The 15,664-nt window shown below is 44.3% G+C and overlaps 1 protein-coding gene across 1 annotated transcript in view; it reads right to left on the reverse strand.

Moving 5' to 3' along the window:
* Nucleotides 1–9,045, reverse strand: part of Fndc7 (fibronectin type III domain containing 7) — a 32,203-nt gene extending 23,158 nt beyond the window's left edge. The window contains exons 1-4 of the mRNA XM_048363184.1: nucleotides 8,983–9,045; nucleotides 8,453–8,471; nucleotides 5,072–5,326; nucleotides 2,967–3,227 (exon numbers count right to left, since the gene is read on the reverse strand). Coding sequence (XP_048219141.1) covers nucleotides 2,967–3,227; nucleotides 5,072–5,326; nucleotides 8,453–8,471; nucleotides 8,983–9,045 — 598 coding nt within the window. The remainder of the gene's footprint in view (nucleotides 1–2,966; nucleotides 3,228–5,071; nucleotides 5,327–8,452; nucleotides 8,472–8,982) is intronic.
* Between the last annotated feature and the right edge of the window lie 6,619 nt (nucleotides 9,046–15,664).

Here is a 15,664-nt window from a genome sequence, read left to right on the forward strand (position 1 = left end):
ATGTGTATGTGTAGTTTCTATTATTGATGATGTTCTTGTATCACCTTCCTATGGTTGTACCTACACTATCTCTGTAATCTTATCTGAGTATATTGGAAACCGTGTTTACTGGTATTGGAAGTAGGAAATTCAAAGGGAATACCAAATTTGAGAGACACAGGGTAAAAAAGGAGAAATAACTACAAAAGCAATACTTGCAAAACTGTTTGGTGTAAGTGAACTGAACACCTCGGTGGGGGGGGAGGGAAAGGGAGGGGAGGGAGGGGGGCATGAGGGACAAGGTAACAAACAGTACAAGAAATGTATCCAATGCCTAACGTATGAAACTGTAACCTCTCTGTACATCAGTTTGATAATAAAAATTTGAAAAAATAAATAAATAAAATAAAAATAAATTCAAGGCCAGCCTGGGCTATAACATGCCTCAAAATACAAAATAACAACACAAAATAAGAGGAAGACTGGTGGAATAAATCTTTAGTATTATTACTAAAATAAATAAATAAAATAAAATGGGGGACACAAACGAGGGGGAAAAAAGAAAGCAGCTGGCTCTCCCTGTCCCTAGCTCAAGGGAGACGCTGTCCCCTGGGCCACTGCCCACCTTCTATTGGAACACTATGTTGCACAGCGCTGAAACCGCTGATCAATGCATCCTTGGACACATCAGTTATGTGAGGGGAGGAATCATGCTTGATTTCATTCTGTATTCCATCAGCAAAACTCTCCCAGAAACATAGTGGGTCCTCAATAAATGGAGAGAGGAAAGTGGGGGGAAGAGGGGGTTTGAGGTAGGAAAGAGAAAAGAGAAGGGCATCAGAGCAGAGCAGAAGGAAGGGAGGGAGGAGAGGGGAAGAAAGAAGGGAAGGAGATGAGAGCAGAGGGGAGCAGAGCAGAAGGAAGGGGAGGGAGGGGAGAGGAAAGAAGGGAAAAGGAAGGGAGGAGAAAGAAAAAGAGGGAGGAAGGAAGAAGGGAGGGAGAAGGGAGAGAGGAAGGAACAAAGGAATGGAGACAGGAAGGAAGGAAGGAAGGAAGGAAGGAAGGAAGGAAGGAAGGAAGGAAGGAAGGAAGGAAGGAAGGAAGGAAAGAAGGAAGGAAGGAAGGAAGGAAGGAAGGAAGGAAGGAAGGAAGGAAGGAAGGAAGGAAAGAAAGGAAAAAGAAAAAAAGCTGGGGGGTAAGGAAGGTAGGTAAAGGTCCAGGAAGTCTGGTTTGTCATAATGTATTGACTCACGAGCTCCTTTATCAACCACCGTGGGGCTACTTGCTATGGTTTTGTCCTGTGCAAAGCCCTTCCTTTCTCCTTACATTTCTGCTTTAGTCTGTAGCCAATGAATCTTTCATTCCTTTCTAAAACTAAAGGAAAGTTGAAGAAAATAGTTTTGGTTTCTTCTCGTCCTTTCCCAAGTTGCACAGCAGCTAATGTGGTTAAGCTCGCTTGGTGAAAGCCCATCGTTTAGGTAAGTCACGCTGCCTGTGGACTGCTCACTAAGGAGAAGAACCACACCTGGCTGCTGCCTTTGTCTCTGCCTCCCCCCCTCCCCCCTTGCTCCCTCTCGTTTGCTGTGGCAGCTCAGCTTGGCCTTCTAGTCACCATGCTAGAGGAATCCTCCTTAGGGTTTTCCTAGCACGGACATGGTAAGAAAGCATGCCACAGGCCAGCTCGTCAGCCACAAGCAGGGAGAGATGGTGGCAAGCTCTAGACTGGCCTCGTGTACAACACTGACTCCTGGCACAGTATCAATCAAGCGCCAGGCAGCAGCTCAGGCTCGCTGTTGTGGTTTTGCAGCAACGCAGTTCCACGTGGCACACACTCACTAAGTGTTGATTAAATAAGTAAATCCCTGCTTGGCGTAGTTCTTTTCATTACAGGCCTGGACCCAGGAAAGGACACGAGATGTCTGGTAAACCTATTGAAGCCGAAAAGGGTTGGGTGCTATTGGTTCACACCTGTAATCCTAGCTGCTTAGGAAGCTGAGATCTGAGGATTGAGGTTCAAAGCCAGCCAAGTAGGAAAGTCCATGAGACTTTCTCCAACGATCCACCAAAAAGCCAAAAGCAGAGCTGTGGCTCAAGTGGTAGAACACTAGCCTTGATGGCAAAAGCTAAGGAGCAGAGCCCAAGCTCTGAATTCAAGCCCTAATACTGGCACAAAGGGAAATAAAAAAAGGGAGGAAGAAACAAGAAAAACAGGAGGGGCAAGGAGTGATTGGTTAACCTTACCTGAGTCATGTCCTGTGTGGTATGGAATGTGGGTGTCACCACTGAGTTGGGTCACAGGGAGAGGTACCCCATTCTGTGAATTCCCTTCCTTTTCTTCTTTCTTTTTCTTGTGCTAGCACTGTGGTTTGACCTCAGGGACTAAATGCTGTCCTTTAGCTTTTTCCACTCTAGGACAGCACTCTACCACTTGAGCCACACCACCACTTCCAACATTTCATTGGTTAGTTGAGGATAAGAATCTCTCAGATGGGCTGGGGATATGGCCTAGTGGCAAGAGTGCTCGCCTCGTATACATGAAGCCCCTGGGTTCGATTCCCCAGCACCACATATACAGAAAATGGCCAGAAGTGGCGCTGTGGCTCAAGTAGCAGAGTGCTAGCCTTGAGCAAAAAGAAGCCAGGGACAGTGCTCAGGCCCTGAGTCCAAGGCCCAGGACTGGAAAAAAAAAAAAAAAAAAAAAAGAAAAGAAAAAAGAAAAAGAGTCTCTCAGATCTGGCTGGCTGGACTGGCTTCGAACCTCGCAGCTGTCAGCCTCCCTGTACCCATGATAAAGGTGTGAGTCGTCAAGGGCTTGGCCCCCCTTGTCATTTCTTTACCCATGGAGCAAGCGCTTAAAGTGCCGAGGAGGAACAGCACTATAAATAACTTAGTAATAAATTTAAACTGCCGGCTGCTCTCTAGGCAGCGCTGAACCTTGCTCTTGGGAGCTGCGGCATATGGCCTCTGGCCTTAGCCCCGGTCCTTACTTGTTCTCTGGTTGCAGGTGGCGTCATCCCCGGGGATTCCGTTGGCATTCCAGGCGTAGGCCTTTATGGTGTAGAGAGTCCCTGCATCTAAACTGCTAAAGGTCACGGACGTGTTCGTAGTATTCTCTTTCCAAATCCTCCCCAAGCCATTGGCTCGCATAATGGACACAGAGAACCCGGTGGCCATATATACAGCTTCCCACCGCACGAGGATGGAGTCCGGACTCGGAGAGCTTACTTCTAGAACTGGTGCCGCCAACACTAGAAAGACAAACAATACCATGCCATGCATCTGTGTTCCAGAAATCCAGTGGAGGATAATTCCGGTTATTGAGGAATGAGTAAAGAGAGGTTGATTATCCATGTGATAAAAACAGCTATTTGCTTTGTAAAAAAAGGTGGGGGGCTTCATGGCAGAGCTGAATTAAATAATTGCTATTTGGGGGCTAGAGGTGTAATTCAGCGGTAGAGCACTGGCCTAGCAGGTGGGAGGACCTGGGTTCAATCCCTAGCATGCTAAAATTGAATAAAATAAACAAACAAAGCTGGGTGCCAGTGGCTCATGCCTATAACCCCAGCTTCTCAGGGGGCAGAGTTGGTCAAAGCAGAAAAGTCCTTAGACTCTCAATTACCCAGCAAAAAGCTGGACCTGAAAATGTGGCTCAAGTTGATAGAGCATTAGCTTTAAGGGGAAAATGTTAAGTGATAACATGAGGCCTGAGTTAAAGCCTCAGTATTGGAGAGAGAGAGAGAGAGAGAGAGAGAGAGAGAGAGAGAGAGAGAGAGAGAGAGAGAGAGAGAGAGAGAGAAAGAAGAGAGAGGGAGGAAGGAAGAGAAAGGAGGAAGAGAGAGAAAAAGAGAGAGTGAAGGAAGAAAGAAAGGGAAGAAGAAAGGAAGGAATTTAAAAATAAATAGTCTACATTTGTATAAACCATGAATAATGTTTCAAAGACACTGAGAAACTATAAATATGAGACAGTACTTTCAACCAGAACTTAGTCAGCAGTTACATAAAATATCCTTGTAATCATAACATGTATCAAGGAGAAATGACAGTTTATACTATTTTAATATGCACATAACATTCTTTGCAGTATGAAATAGGGAGCCTAGGCCCTTCCACAGACTACAAGTGCACTACTGAGAGCTGCACTTATTCCCTCAGAAATATACCTAGGTATGCTTTATCCAACCAATTTAAGTAATGCTGACAGCAAACCCCTAATGTTTTTATTTGTTAACATACATGCCATCTGCCTATGGCATATTCAGCAAAATCATTTCCATGTTTTGCTTGTTTAGTCTGGAAAAAAATGATCATTTCTTTTTCAGAGATTTAAAACCAAAGAATGCTTTTAAAGATGCCCAGAAATAGGCCTTAATTTTCAAAGCAGAAAGCATCTGGCATTTAAATGCTACCACCACCACAGAAGGCTGAGTTGCTCAGAAAAAAAAAATCTAGTGAACCATCATTGGTGGTTTTCACTTATTATTATTATTATTATTATTATTATTATTACTCAGGGCCTGGGCACTGTCCCGGCACTTGTTGTTGTTGCTGCTGCTGTTGCCCAAAGCCAGCACTCTGCCACTTTGAGTTGGTTTTTAGGCGGTTAATTGGAGGTAAGAGGCTCAAGGCATGCCTGGGCTGACTTGGAATTGTGATCCTCAGATCTCAGCCTCCTGAGTAGCTAGGATGACAGGCCTGAGCCACCAGCCCCTTGCCAGCTTTCACTTCTGAATCTAAATTGTAGTTGGAGTGTCATCAAGTTAAGTTGTTCATCTGTGTTTGCATTGTAATTGATCAATGCTGTCATCAAGTTACATTGTGCATCTATGTTTGCATTGTAACTGATCAATGCTGTCATCAAGTTACATTGTGCATCTATGTTTGCATTGTAACTGATCAATGCTGTCATCAAGTTACATTGTGCATCTATGTTTGCATTGTAACTGATCAATGCTGTCATCAAGTTACATTGTGCATCTATGTTTGCATTGTAACTGTTCAAGGCCCTGGGTGAATGCTGATCTTCTCCAGCGCATCCAGTTTGTTCAAGGCCCTGGGTGAATGCTGAACTTCTCCAGCGCATCCAGTCGCCTACCTGTCTTTGCCTGCTTTGGAGTAGAAGCCTGGCTTCTCCCAGCAGCACTGATGGACCTGATGGTGATCTGATACACGGTGGCAGCCTTCAGGCCTGTCACAGTGCCTGGGGAACTGGCCACCACGGTCTCCATGACAGTGTCTCCATCTTCCGCTGTGAGCAGGTAACTGGTAGCTCCTGGCACTGCGGCCCATTCCACAGTGATGCTACTGCTCACTTTTGAATATGCCTGGGCAATAGCCGGTATTTCCGGAGCTGAAAGAGACTTTGAAGTTGTCCATTAGCCAGGATATCCTGGCTAATATCAATTTCTCATCAAACTATATCCCTCCGGTCCCCTCTTTCAGGTATCAGCTTTTGCCCTCACTTTCCAGATCAGGAAAAGACAGGACTGTGTGGAACATGAACTATGCAGCTTGTGGACAAGAGCCAGAGGGGAAGCTAGGGGAAAGTGAGGGAAGAGGTGACAAAAAGAAGACTACTCGTTACCTGACCTATGGAATGATAATCCCTCTGTACAACACCTAAATAATAACAATAAAATTACATTAAAAAAAAGAAGAGGGCTGGGAATATGGCCTAGTGGCAAGAGTGCTTGACTTGTATACATGAAGATCTGGATTCGATTCCCCAGCACCACATCTATAGAAAAGGCAAGAAGTGGCGCTGTGGCTCAAGTGGTAGAGTGCTAGCCTTGAGCAAAAAGAAGCCAGGGACAGTGCTCAGGCCCTGAGTTCAATCCCAGGACTGGAGAAGAAGAAGAAGAAGAAGAAGAAGAAGAAGAAGAAGAAGAAGAAGAAGAAGAAGAAGAAGAAGAAGAAGAAGAAGAAGAAGAAGAAGAAGAAGAAGAAGAAGCAGCTAAGGGGGTGGGGGGGAGAAAAAAATCAGGACCAGAGCGGTGTGTGCCGGTAATCCTAGTTCCTTAGCTCTGAAGGCAGCTGAGGCAGGTAAATATGAGAAATTCTTATCCGTCATTAACCCGCCACCCTCCACAAACAAACAGAAAGCAAAAGGCTAGCAGGGGTAGAGTGGCTCAGTGGTGGAGCACCTGCCTGGGTGGCAGATCTTCCACCGTTGCCTGTGGAGTCATTTGGACTTTCTGAGCTGGGAAGAATTCAGTGGAGAAAGTGATCACAGGGAAGAACGCTGAGAGGAAGGAGACCATTGTGTCCCCAAACTGGCTGCATGCTTCCAGCTTGAACCCCTTCACCCCTACTTCCCCAGGTCACTTTTTCGCGCCCTTTGCGCATTTCCCAAGGGTGTTTCCTTGAAAAGAGGAGGAGAGAGGGTTGAGCCCTTTGTTCTGGTTACTCCATAGTACCTTCTTACTATTGAAGCAAAATGATTTCTAGGGTTGTTTTTTTTTGGCCAGCCCCTAGGTTTTTTTTTGTTTTTGTTTTTTGTTTTTGTTTTTAAAGTAAAACAAAAGTAGACTTTGTGTTCCTGTTCCCTGCCTATGTGCCTCTAGCTGTGGCCCTGGGCCTCCTATGGGCTCGCTGGTGTTGGCGTGGGCATCTGGCTGCCCCTCACCAGGCCTTCGTTCAGGAATGGGTGGGGGGATAACAGTACGGACATCAGATTTACCACTGCAGAACAGCCACGCACAACTGTCCTGGGTGTAGGCGAGTCACGGGGAAGCAAAGGCCATGTGAACGTAGCCGGGTTTATGTCTGCAACCAGAAGTGCTGGCCTTTTAGATTTAATCGCCTCTATTTGCTGGGCCAAATGACCCCCTGGCCATGTTGAGCCTCCAGGAAGCCGGGCCTGGCGGGGCCATCGGGAACCCCAGCGCTGAGGACACAGTGTCCAGATCAGCCCGGGAGGAGGCCAGACCTGGATGCAGAACGACCCAACTAGGCGGAACAGAGCAAGGAGGAGAGGCACCAACACAGAAGCGTGACTGGCCGGCTTCCACTCTCCCTCTCGCCCCTCTCCCAGCCGGGTCCCCATGTGAATCCTACACACAGCTTGCTACGTCTACAGATAGCCCAGAGCTGACTTGGGCATTATCTCAGAAAAACCACACTACAAAAATGAACAATGTCCCCACTGTGTGGTGGCCAGACATTCCTAGAACATCACTCATGACCGTCCCTTTTGCTACTGAAAGGAGAGAGAGAGAGAGAGAGAGAGAGCGAGAGAGAGAGAGAGAGAGAGAGAGAGAGAGAGAGAGAGAGAGAGAGAGAGAGAGAGAGAGAGAGCATGTCTTTCTCGGGGATTTGGTGGGCTAAAGCAGGGCTCCTGGGGGACCGGAGTTTGAAATCAGCCTGGGAAACATAGAGAGATCTTAAATAAAAACAATAGACAAATTTAAAATCACTTGGAATATGGCAAAATAGTCCCTTCTCATAGTCCTGGATAAAACTATGGATATCTCAAGAATAAAGGAACGAGAATAAAGCAGAAAGTAACCTTTGTTTAAAAAATTATATATTCATGGATTTCATAAAATTTTATTGCCCAGCCGTATACGATCAATTTTTAAATTTGTCTTAACATTACTTACTTTTCTGTGAGGTAGACAAGAGTGAAAAGTGTTCTAATTTACAGTGAGAGTTTATCACTGAAGTATTTAATATTAGATGGTTCCTACAGATAATCTAAGTTCCATTAAACATTACTTCTCATTCTAAGGGCTTACATTTCTGGATGAATAAGCCAGGAGAACCTTCTAGAAAAAATATTTTTGCCTTCAGTCACTAATTTAAGAAAAGCCATAGTCAAATCTTTTTAAAACAGAGTTCCTCATTGGATACTTAGATAGGCACATTAAATTGTAACACCCTTGTACAACCTTTTGAAGTTCAAAATAAAATAACTCATAAAGAAATAAAATACAAACCTCAACAAATACATATTTTAAAAAGCAGGGCAAGCTCCTTTTCAGCTTTGAGTTACTGCTATCTGTATCTTAAACATGTAGTTTTGAAAGTGTAAACTTTCTTTTGTTTAAAGTAGGGAATCTTAAATCATGATTAAAATACAATGTTTCTAAATTTCTCTAATTTCCCAGAAGATGAATAAGAAGAGTTCTGTAGGGTAGACTACTGTAGCTAAGATTTTTGATTGTCTAGAATAATGACCCCTGTCATATTTTGCTCATGACCAACTATGTACAAGAAAAGTCATTGCTATTAACTCTACACATTATGATACACAATAAGAATATCTTATAAGAACTTATTTTCAAATGTGATACAATTGTGATACAATCTTTCCCAATACCTGATAAATTAGGGCTAGCATCCCATGTAAGTATTCAGAAAATGCGGATATTATTTTCTTGGTATTGCCTTTAGATTTGAGGGTAGCCCATGGATCAAGAATGGAAATCAAAATAAAAATATGAGGAAGGAAAACCTACAAGTAAGAAAATGTTACCTGTCTTAGCTGAAACAACCTGAAAAAGAAAAGTTCAGGAAACTAGACCCATAGGGAAAAAACATAATTTGGGGAAATATGAAACATAAATCAGAGCCCTCAAACAGGAGATGAATAACAATGAGAACAGTAATGGGTGAATCCTATTTCTATACAGAACATGAGCAGCCTTTCAATCCACACAAGCATTCTCTGTACAACTCATTTCCAGTTCACAAATGCACCACAAAGGGATCCAAAGAGCATTTAGAGGGGAGAGGCAGTTCACATTACTGCTTCATTTTCCCCCTTTGAGTCTACCTATTGAACCAAGTCAGAAGCTGCTGACAGATTTTGTTTTCCAAAAATCTTTGTTTTTAAAGTATAATGATCATCTTGTTTTTCTTGTTGCATTAAAATTGAAACATACGATTTGGGTATGACCCTAAAGTTTTTTGAGTTCTATCTCCTCCACCCCTCAGCCCTTCAAAAAGACAGGCAGAGAGAGAGAGAGAGAGAGAGAGAGATTATGAATGTGAAAGTGAACTCACCATTTTAAGGCAGATGAGGCTAAATCCAATCAAAGACAGACATTTCTCTTGTCCTTCAGCCATCCTGTAGATAACAAAACTACTGGGCACAGAAGAGTAGAGCTAGGGTCCTCTCCTCTTTGGCCCCCAGGAGGGCAGCTCTGAAGGCAATGGGTTGTGGGCCTGCAATGCAGGTGGGCGGCAACAGACCCGGCAGTCACTCCCCCTTTACTGGGAGCTTACCTGGCCTGGGGCATTTAGAGACAGGCGGAGATTGCTATTACAAAGACTGGAATGAGAGGTGGAGAAAGCCATGCCAAGAGGGCTAAGAGAGTAACTGTACTCTTGGCTTCAAGGGAATGTGTAAATAGTGATTCTTTTCTTTTGTAAAATATATCTCCCTAAATAAAAAAAAAATGACAAAGCTATACAGAAAGTTATTAGTGCTGTGGAATCTTAAACTCTGAGACCCTGGCCGGTTTTGCTCGTTTTTTCATTGTTATTTGAGTGGTTATTTTGGTCTGAGGGGATCCGTTTTGCTGTGGGCAGCAAGTTGTTGCTGAGCTTTAGGACCTGCTAAGCACTGGGCATTCTTACTGCCAGCACCACCTTGCAGTTCCATTACCTTTTCCCAAAGCCATTCTAGTTTAGTCTAAATAGAAATTAGCACTTAATCTAAGCACGTGTGTGTGTGTGTGTGTGTGTGTGTGTGTGTGTGCCAATACAGTAGCTTGGCATGGGCACTGTCCCTTAGCTTTTTCACTAAAGGCTGGTACTTTACCACTAGAACTGCAGCTATACTTTCAGCTTTTTGGTGGTTAATTGGAGATAAGAGGCTCGTGGACTTTACTCCCCTGGCTAGTTTTTTTTGTTTTTGCCAGTCCTGGGCGTTGGACTCAGGGCCTGAGCACTGTCCCTGGCTTCTTTTTGCTCAAGGCTAGCACTCTGCCACTTGAGTCACAGCGCCACTTCTGGCCATTTTCTATATATGTGGTGCTGGGGAATTGAACCCAGGGCCTCATGTATATGGGGCAAGCAATCTTGCCACTAGGCCATATCCCCAGCCCCTCCTCCCCTTCGCTAGTTTAGGACTGTAATCCTCAGATCTCGACCCCCTGAGTAATTTGGATTACTGGTCTGAGCCACCAGCACTTGACCTAGTATCTAATTCTTAAAATAAATACATAAATAAGTACTTATCTGAAATCACACATGTATGAAATGGTTGAGTTTCAAATTTGCCAATCTGATCTCTGCTTTCAACCAAGAAATGGTAAAAGTGATTATGTTTACTCTCTCCTGCTTTATTATAAAGGTATCATAATTAAGGCAAGATCAGGACTGAGGTGTGAATCAAGTGGTAGAGTACTTACCTAGCAAGTGTGAGAGCCTGGGTTCAATTCTCAGTATAAACAAACAACAGTACAACTGAAGATTGGTTGTATTGGCATTAAGATAGAGAAATAAAGGTCAATGGAACAGATAAAAACAATAGGCCCACACTTGTATAGACAGTTAATTGGTTTTCAACAAAAGTGCAAGGGTGATTTAAACAAGAAAGTATAGCCTCCTTCCCTCCCTTCCTCCCTCCTTCCCTCCCTCCCTGTTGAACAACAGCTCTACTTCTTTACTGTGACTTATTGGAAATAAGAGTCTCACAGCCTTTTCTTCCTGGGCTGGTTTTGAAACACGATCTCAGCCTCCTAAGAAGCTAGGATTCTAGGCTATAGGATTATCACAGTGTCTGGCCAAATTTATTGTTTTGAAATTATTAGAATTACTCACCGCCTGAAATTCTTCCAGAAAAATTTTAAACAGTCAATATGTGTCTGTTTCAACATTATTAGTGTGCTAACGGGGTGATGCTAAGAATATTAACCACTAAGGAGGGAGAATGAAGGAAGGATTGACATTGACCGAGAACCATTGAACTCATAGCCTGTCTATGGAATTGTAACTCCTTTGGAGAACCATTTAATAACTATTTTAAAAAGAGGGGAAATAAAAAGATTAACCAGAAATATAGGAGTTGGGGATTTCGTTCAAGGTAGAGCATTTGCCTAGACAGTGTGAGCACCTGCTTTGATACTTCCCCCTCAGAAAAGAAAATCAACCAGTGACACAAAGGCCAAAAGAAGATTGCAGACAATAATCCTAGTTACTCAGGAGTTCTGAGGATCAAAGTTCTAAGCCAACCCAGGCAGGAAAGTTCATACAACTCTTATCTCCAATAAACTACTTAGAAAAAGACACAAGTGGTGCTGTGGCTCAAATGCTAGCCTTGAGCATAACAAGGCTCAGGGGCAGTGCTCAAGCCCTGAGTTCAAGCCCCAGGACTGGCAAAAAAAAAAAAAATTGGAGATTTAAATATATATATATATATATATATAAAGATAGATATAATATGATAATGAAAGGATCTAGAATGATACTATATACAATTAGATTGTTATTTGCTGTCCAACTCTAAACATCAAATCTGTAATTAGTTATACTAAGTTTTGCTGAGAGTGACAGAAACTTTATAACAACTGCACTTTTTTTTTTTGTGTTTTTTTTTTTGCTAGTCCTGGGCTTGAACTCTGTGCTGAGCACTGTCCCTGAGCTCCTTTTTGCTCAAGGCTAGCACTCTACCACTTAATGAACCACAGCACCACTTCTGGTTTTTTCTGTGATTGATTGGAGAGAAGAGTCTCATGGGTTTTCCTGCCTGGGCTGGCTTCAAACCACAGTCCTCAGATCTCAGCCTCTGAGTAGCTGGGCTTGCAGGTGTGAGCCACCGGAGGCTGAGTTTTGCTGTGTAAAGCAGTGGAGGTGCAACATGCCCGTTTCACTCCTGGGAGTCGTGGAGACCCAGTTTCCTCGTGTTACTAAGTCGGCTCTCTCTGGGCCGAGGCCCTCTTCTGGGTTCAAAGTAGACTTGCAGCGATCACGTCACAGCTCCAGGCACGAGTGGATGAATGAAGTGATCTGGTACACACACAGGTAGATGGGCTCAATTTGGAACACTTTACAGAGAGATGGGGACGGGAGGGAGAGAGGGAGATATGGAGGAAAACTAGATGTGACTTAAAACAAACTTGAACCCTGGGGAAAAGGAGGGAGGAAATTGGGAGACTTTCTACTTTGTGTGGAGGGAGACTGAGTATGGCGGGGTAGGGGACGTTATCGATTGAGATAGGAAATGTCCATTGAACCAGGAGGGGGGGGGTAAGAGTTGCTTAGGGGCTGGGGATTTTGCTCAGTGGTAGAGTAGGTGCTTAGTGTGTGTGAGGCTGTGGATTTGATCCCACGAAGAGAAAGACAGAGATTGAGATCGAGAAGGATTGAGATCCCCCCAGGATTATAATCAAACAAACCAGGGGTGGGGTCCTGGTTCCAAGGAAAAGGAACTCAGGCCTTCCCAGGGAAAAGAGAAATCGCAAGGGCATACATTGGCCATACTGGAAAATGACTAGATAACCAGCAGGAAGCAAGGCGGCATTGCTGTCCCCTTCGCCTCCTCCTCCGCCCCCTCCTTCTTTTTTTTCTTTTCTTTCTTTGGTGCCATTCCTGAGGCTTGAACTCAGAGCCTGGGCCTGGGTGCTGTCCCTGAGCTTCTGTTGCTGGACCATTTGAGCCATAGCTACACTTCTGGCTTTTTTTTGGGGGGTGGGGGCAGGGGTAATTTAGTGGAGTCTTGCCTGGGCTGGCTTTCAGGAACCACAGTCCTCAAACCTCAGCCTCCTAAGTAGCTAGAATTACAAGTCTGAGCCACTGGTGTCTGGTTTTTATGACAGTCCGTAAAACCTTACATGAGGAGGGTGCGAGTCTGGCACCGTCTTTTAAGGACTGGGCATTTCTTCTTTCCTTCTCTTTCTTTCTTTATTCCTTTCTTTCTTTTCCTTCCTTCCTTCCTTCCTTTTCTTTTCTTCTTTCTTTCTTTCTCTTCTTTCTTTCTTTCTTTCTTTCTTTCTTTCTTTTCTTTCTTTCTTTCTTTCTTTCTTGTGGTAGCTTGAACTTTTGCTTGCTAGGCAAATCTGCTCTACCATGCCTGCAGCTTAGCTTTTAGCTGGTTATTTTGAAGATGGAGTCTCCCAGTCTTATTAAGACTGGCTTCAAACTGCTGTTCTCTGGGTCAGCTTTTTGGATAGCTAAGATTACAGTTGTGCACTACCAACATCCAGCAAAACAGTTTGACACTTGTTTTTGTTGTTTCTTTGTTTTTGTAAGTGCTGGGATTTTTGTTTTTGCCAGTCCTGGGGCTTGAACTCAGGGCCTGAGCATTGTCTCTGGCTTCTTTTTGCTCAAGGCTAGCACTCTGCCACTTGAGCCACAGCACCACTTCGGCTTTTCCTATATATGTGGTGCTGGGGAATTGAACCCAGGATTTCATGTAGACAAGGCAAGCACTCTACCACTAGGCCATATTCCCAGCCCCGAGTGCTGCTGGGATTTGAAATCAAGGCTTCATGCTTGCTAGGCTGGCAAGCTTTACTATTTGAGCCACATCTCCATTCTTCAATTCTTATTTCCCAATTAAAAGTCTGAAGAAAGCCAGTGTAATTCATTTAAATAATTTCCAGTAAACGTATTAGGCTAACCTTTACATCAGAAGTCACCAGCTTAGTGAGGTGGGGCCTAGATAATGGGCATCAACAGACATTACTCAGGACCCAGGCAGGACATAGAACACAGTAATTTCAAGGAGGAAAGTTTGATGTAAAGAATTAGTAATCAGGGGCTGGGAATGTGGCTTAGTGGTAGAGTGCTTGCCTCGCATGCATGAAGCCCTGAGTTCGATTCTTCAGTACCACATACACAGAAAGGCCAGAAGTAACGCTATGGCTCAAGTGGTAGAGTGCTAGCCTTGAGCAAAAGAAGCTCAAGGACAATGCCCAGACCCTGGGTTCAAGCCCCAGGACTGGAAAAAAAAATAATTAGTAACAGGGTTCAAATATAGACATAGTGAGTACTCAACGTGACACAAATTTGGAAGAGGGTCTTTGAAAAACTTTGATGGGGAGAATGAGATCCTGAAGGGTGCTGGAGAATGAGCGTGGAGGAGAGAGGGATTGTCAGCTAAACAAGGAGCCCACTCCAAGTGCAGTGCCGCTGACTCCCCAGGAAGCTGCCAGCTGGGGCACAGCAAGGCCTCCTGGGAAGCTGGCAGGGAGAATTTGCTGAGAGCTTCCATCAGTGAGATGCCACTGAAACTTGCTGGACGGCCTGGACTGTCCTGCTGGCTTCTCCACCTGGCAGAACTACTGGAAAGCTTGCCTCTCAGATGGCAAAGGGAAGATCAAGATCCGAGTTCCAGAATCACAAAGCGGGGCCATGAAGAGTGGGTTTGGAACCCTACCACCCACCCACTCCCACCCATAAAAATTTTAAAAGCCAACTGGTGTGTTCACAAATACCTGAACAAGGTTTGGCATAACTCAATTTTCCTCCTAAGGATCAGATATTCCATTCAGGAAATGACTTTCACTGGCACTGCTGGGTATCTAGGACTCTGGTGACTTGTCTTATGAGGACAAGAAGACTTTGCATCTGCTCTAAGTGCCATTTGTCTTCAGATAATTTCAGATGTTAGGGGTTTAGAACTGATGGAATTTGTATCTGTGTTTGTGTGTACGTGCATGTGCTGCTGACACTGAGCCAATTAGCTAAGTAATTCACACAGAACAAGAGCTAGGGAAGGTACTTGCTGATGGATCACATGAGTTTCCTTGCAGTTTTACTTTCCCAACCCTTGCAATGCACTGGGTCAGCTGCTCAACTTGAACAAGCACAATTCCTTTGTTCAGTGAGCTGAAATAGCACCCTCCTACACACGTGAATATGTTACACCTGCATGATTATGCAATAGGTACTCTGACTGACAAAAGAGCACATAAAAGGACTAGGAGAAACTTAGCATACTGCTCGCCTAGTAAGTGCAAGGCCTGGAGTTCAAACCAAAACCACCAAAAACTAAGTAACTTACTGTGATAGCACTTACACCTCATTTGTGTGTGCCAGTACTGGGGCTTGAACTCAAAGCCTGGAGTTTGTACTTGGCTTTTTCCACTCACAGCTGGTGCTCAGCTACCTGCACCCGTCCCCGCCTCCCCCTCCCCCCCAGCCTTTTGCTGGTTAACTGAAGTCTTGCGGATTTGCCTGCGCGGGCTGGTTTTGAAACTCAAACCTCGGATCTTAGTGTGTGGTTAGGATTCTATGTGTGAGCCAACGGAGTCCAGCTTCATCTTGAAATACTCTGAATCTCCTCCAAATCATTCAAATTCCCAATTCACCATCTCAAGCAGTACTGCACTCAAAGGAGTAGCACATTTAGGCATGCTAAATGCAGATTCCTCAGAGGCAACATACTCACCCATCCCGTGTAGGCCTTGCTTCAATCCTCAGCATGGCAGAAACAAAAAGACCAAGAACCCATTTTAAAACGCTCGCACTGCACTGGGGATGCTGGCACATGCCTGTAACCTCAGCCGTGAGGAAGTGAAGGCAGGATAGGCCTTCCTGAGTTAGTGAGACTGTCGACTAAAAAAATGAAAAAGAATCCAAATACCCCTCTCCCTTACTGCCTTATCCATAGTTTTTTTTAACCACTTGTCTGTCTGCATATATGGTTAAATCACTTGGTCAATTCAAACATCACTGAATCTTCTTCAAAAAAACAAACAGCATTTTTATGGAGGAACTTGTTCATTTAATGAGATTT

Source organism: Perognathus longimembris, chromosome 15 (assembly GCF_023159225.1).
Source record: "Perognathus longimembris pacificus isolate PPM17 chromosome 15, ASM2315922v1, whole genome shotgun sequence".
Taxonomy (NCBI): Eukaryota; Metazoa; Chordata; class Mammalia; order Rodentia; family Heteromyidae; genus Perognathus; species Perognathus longimembris.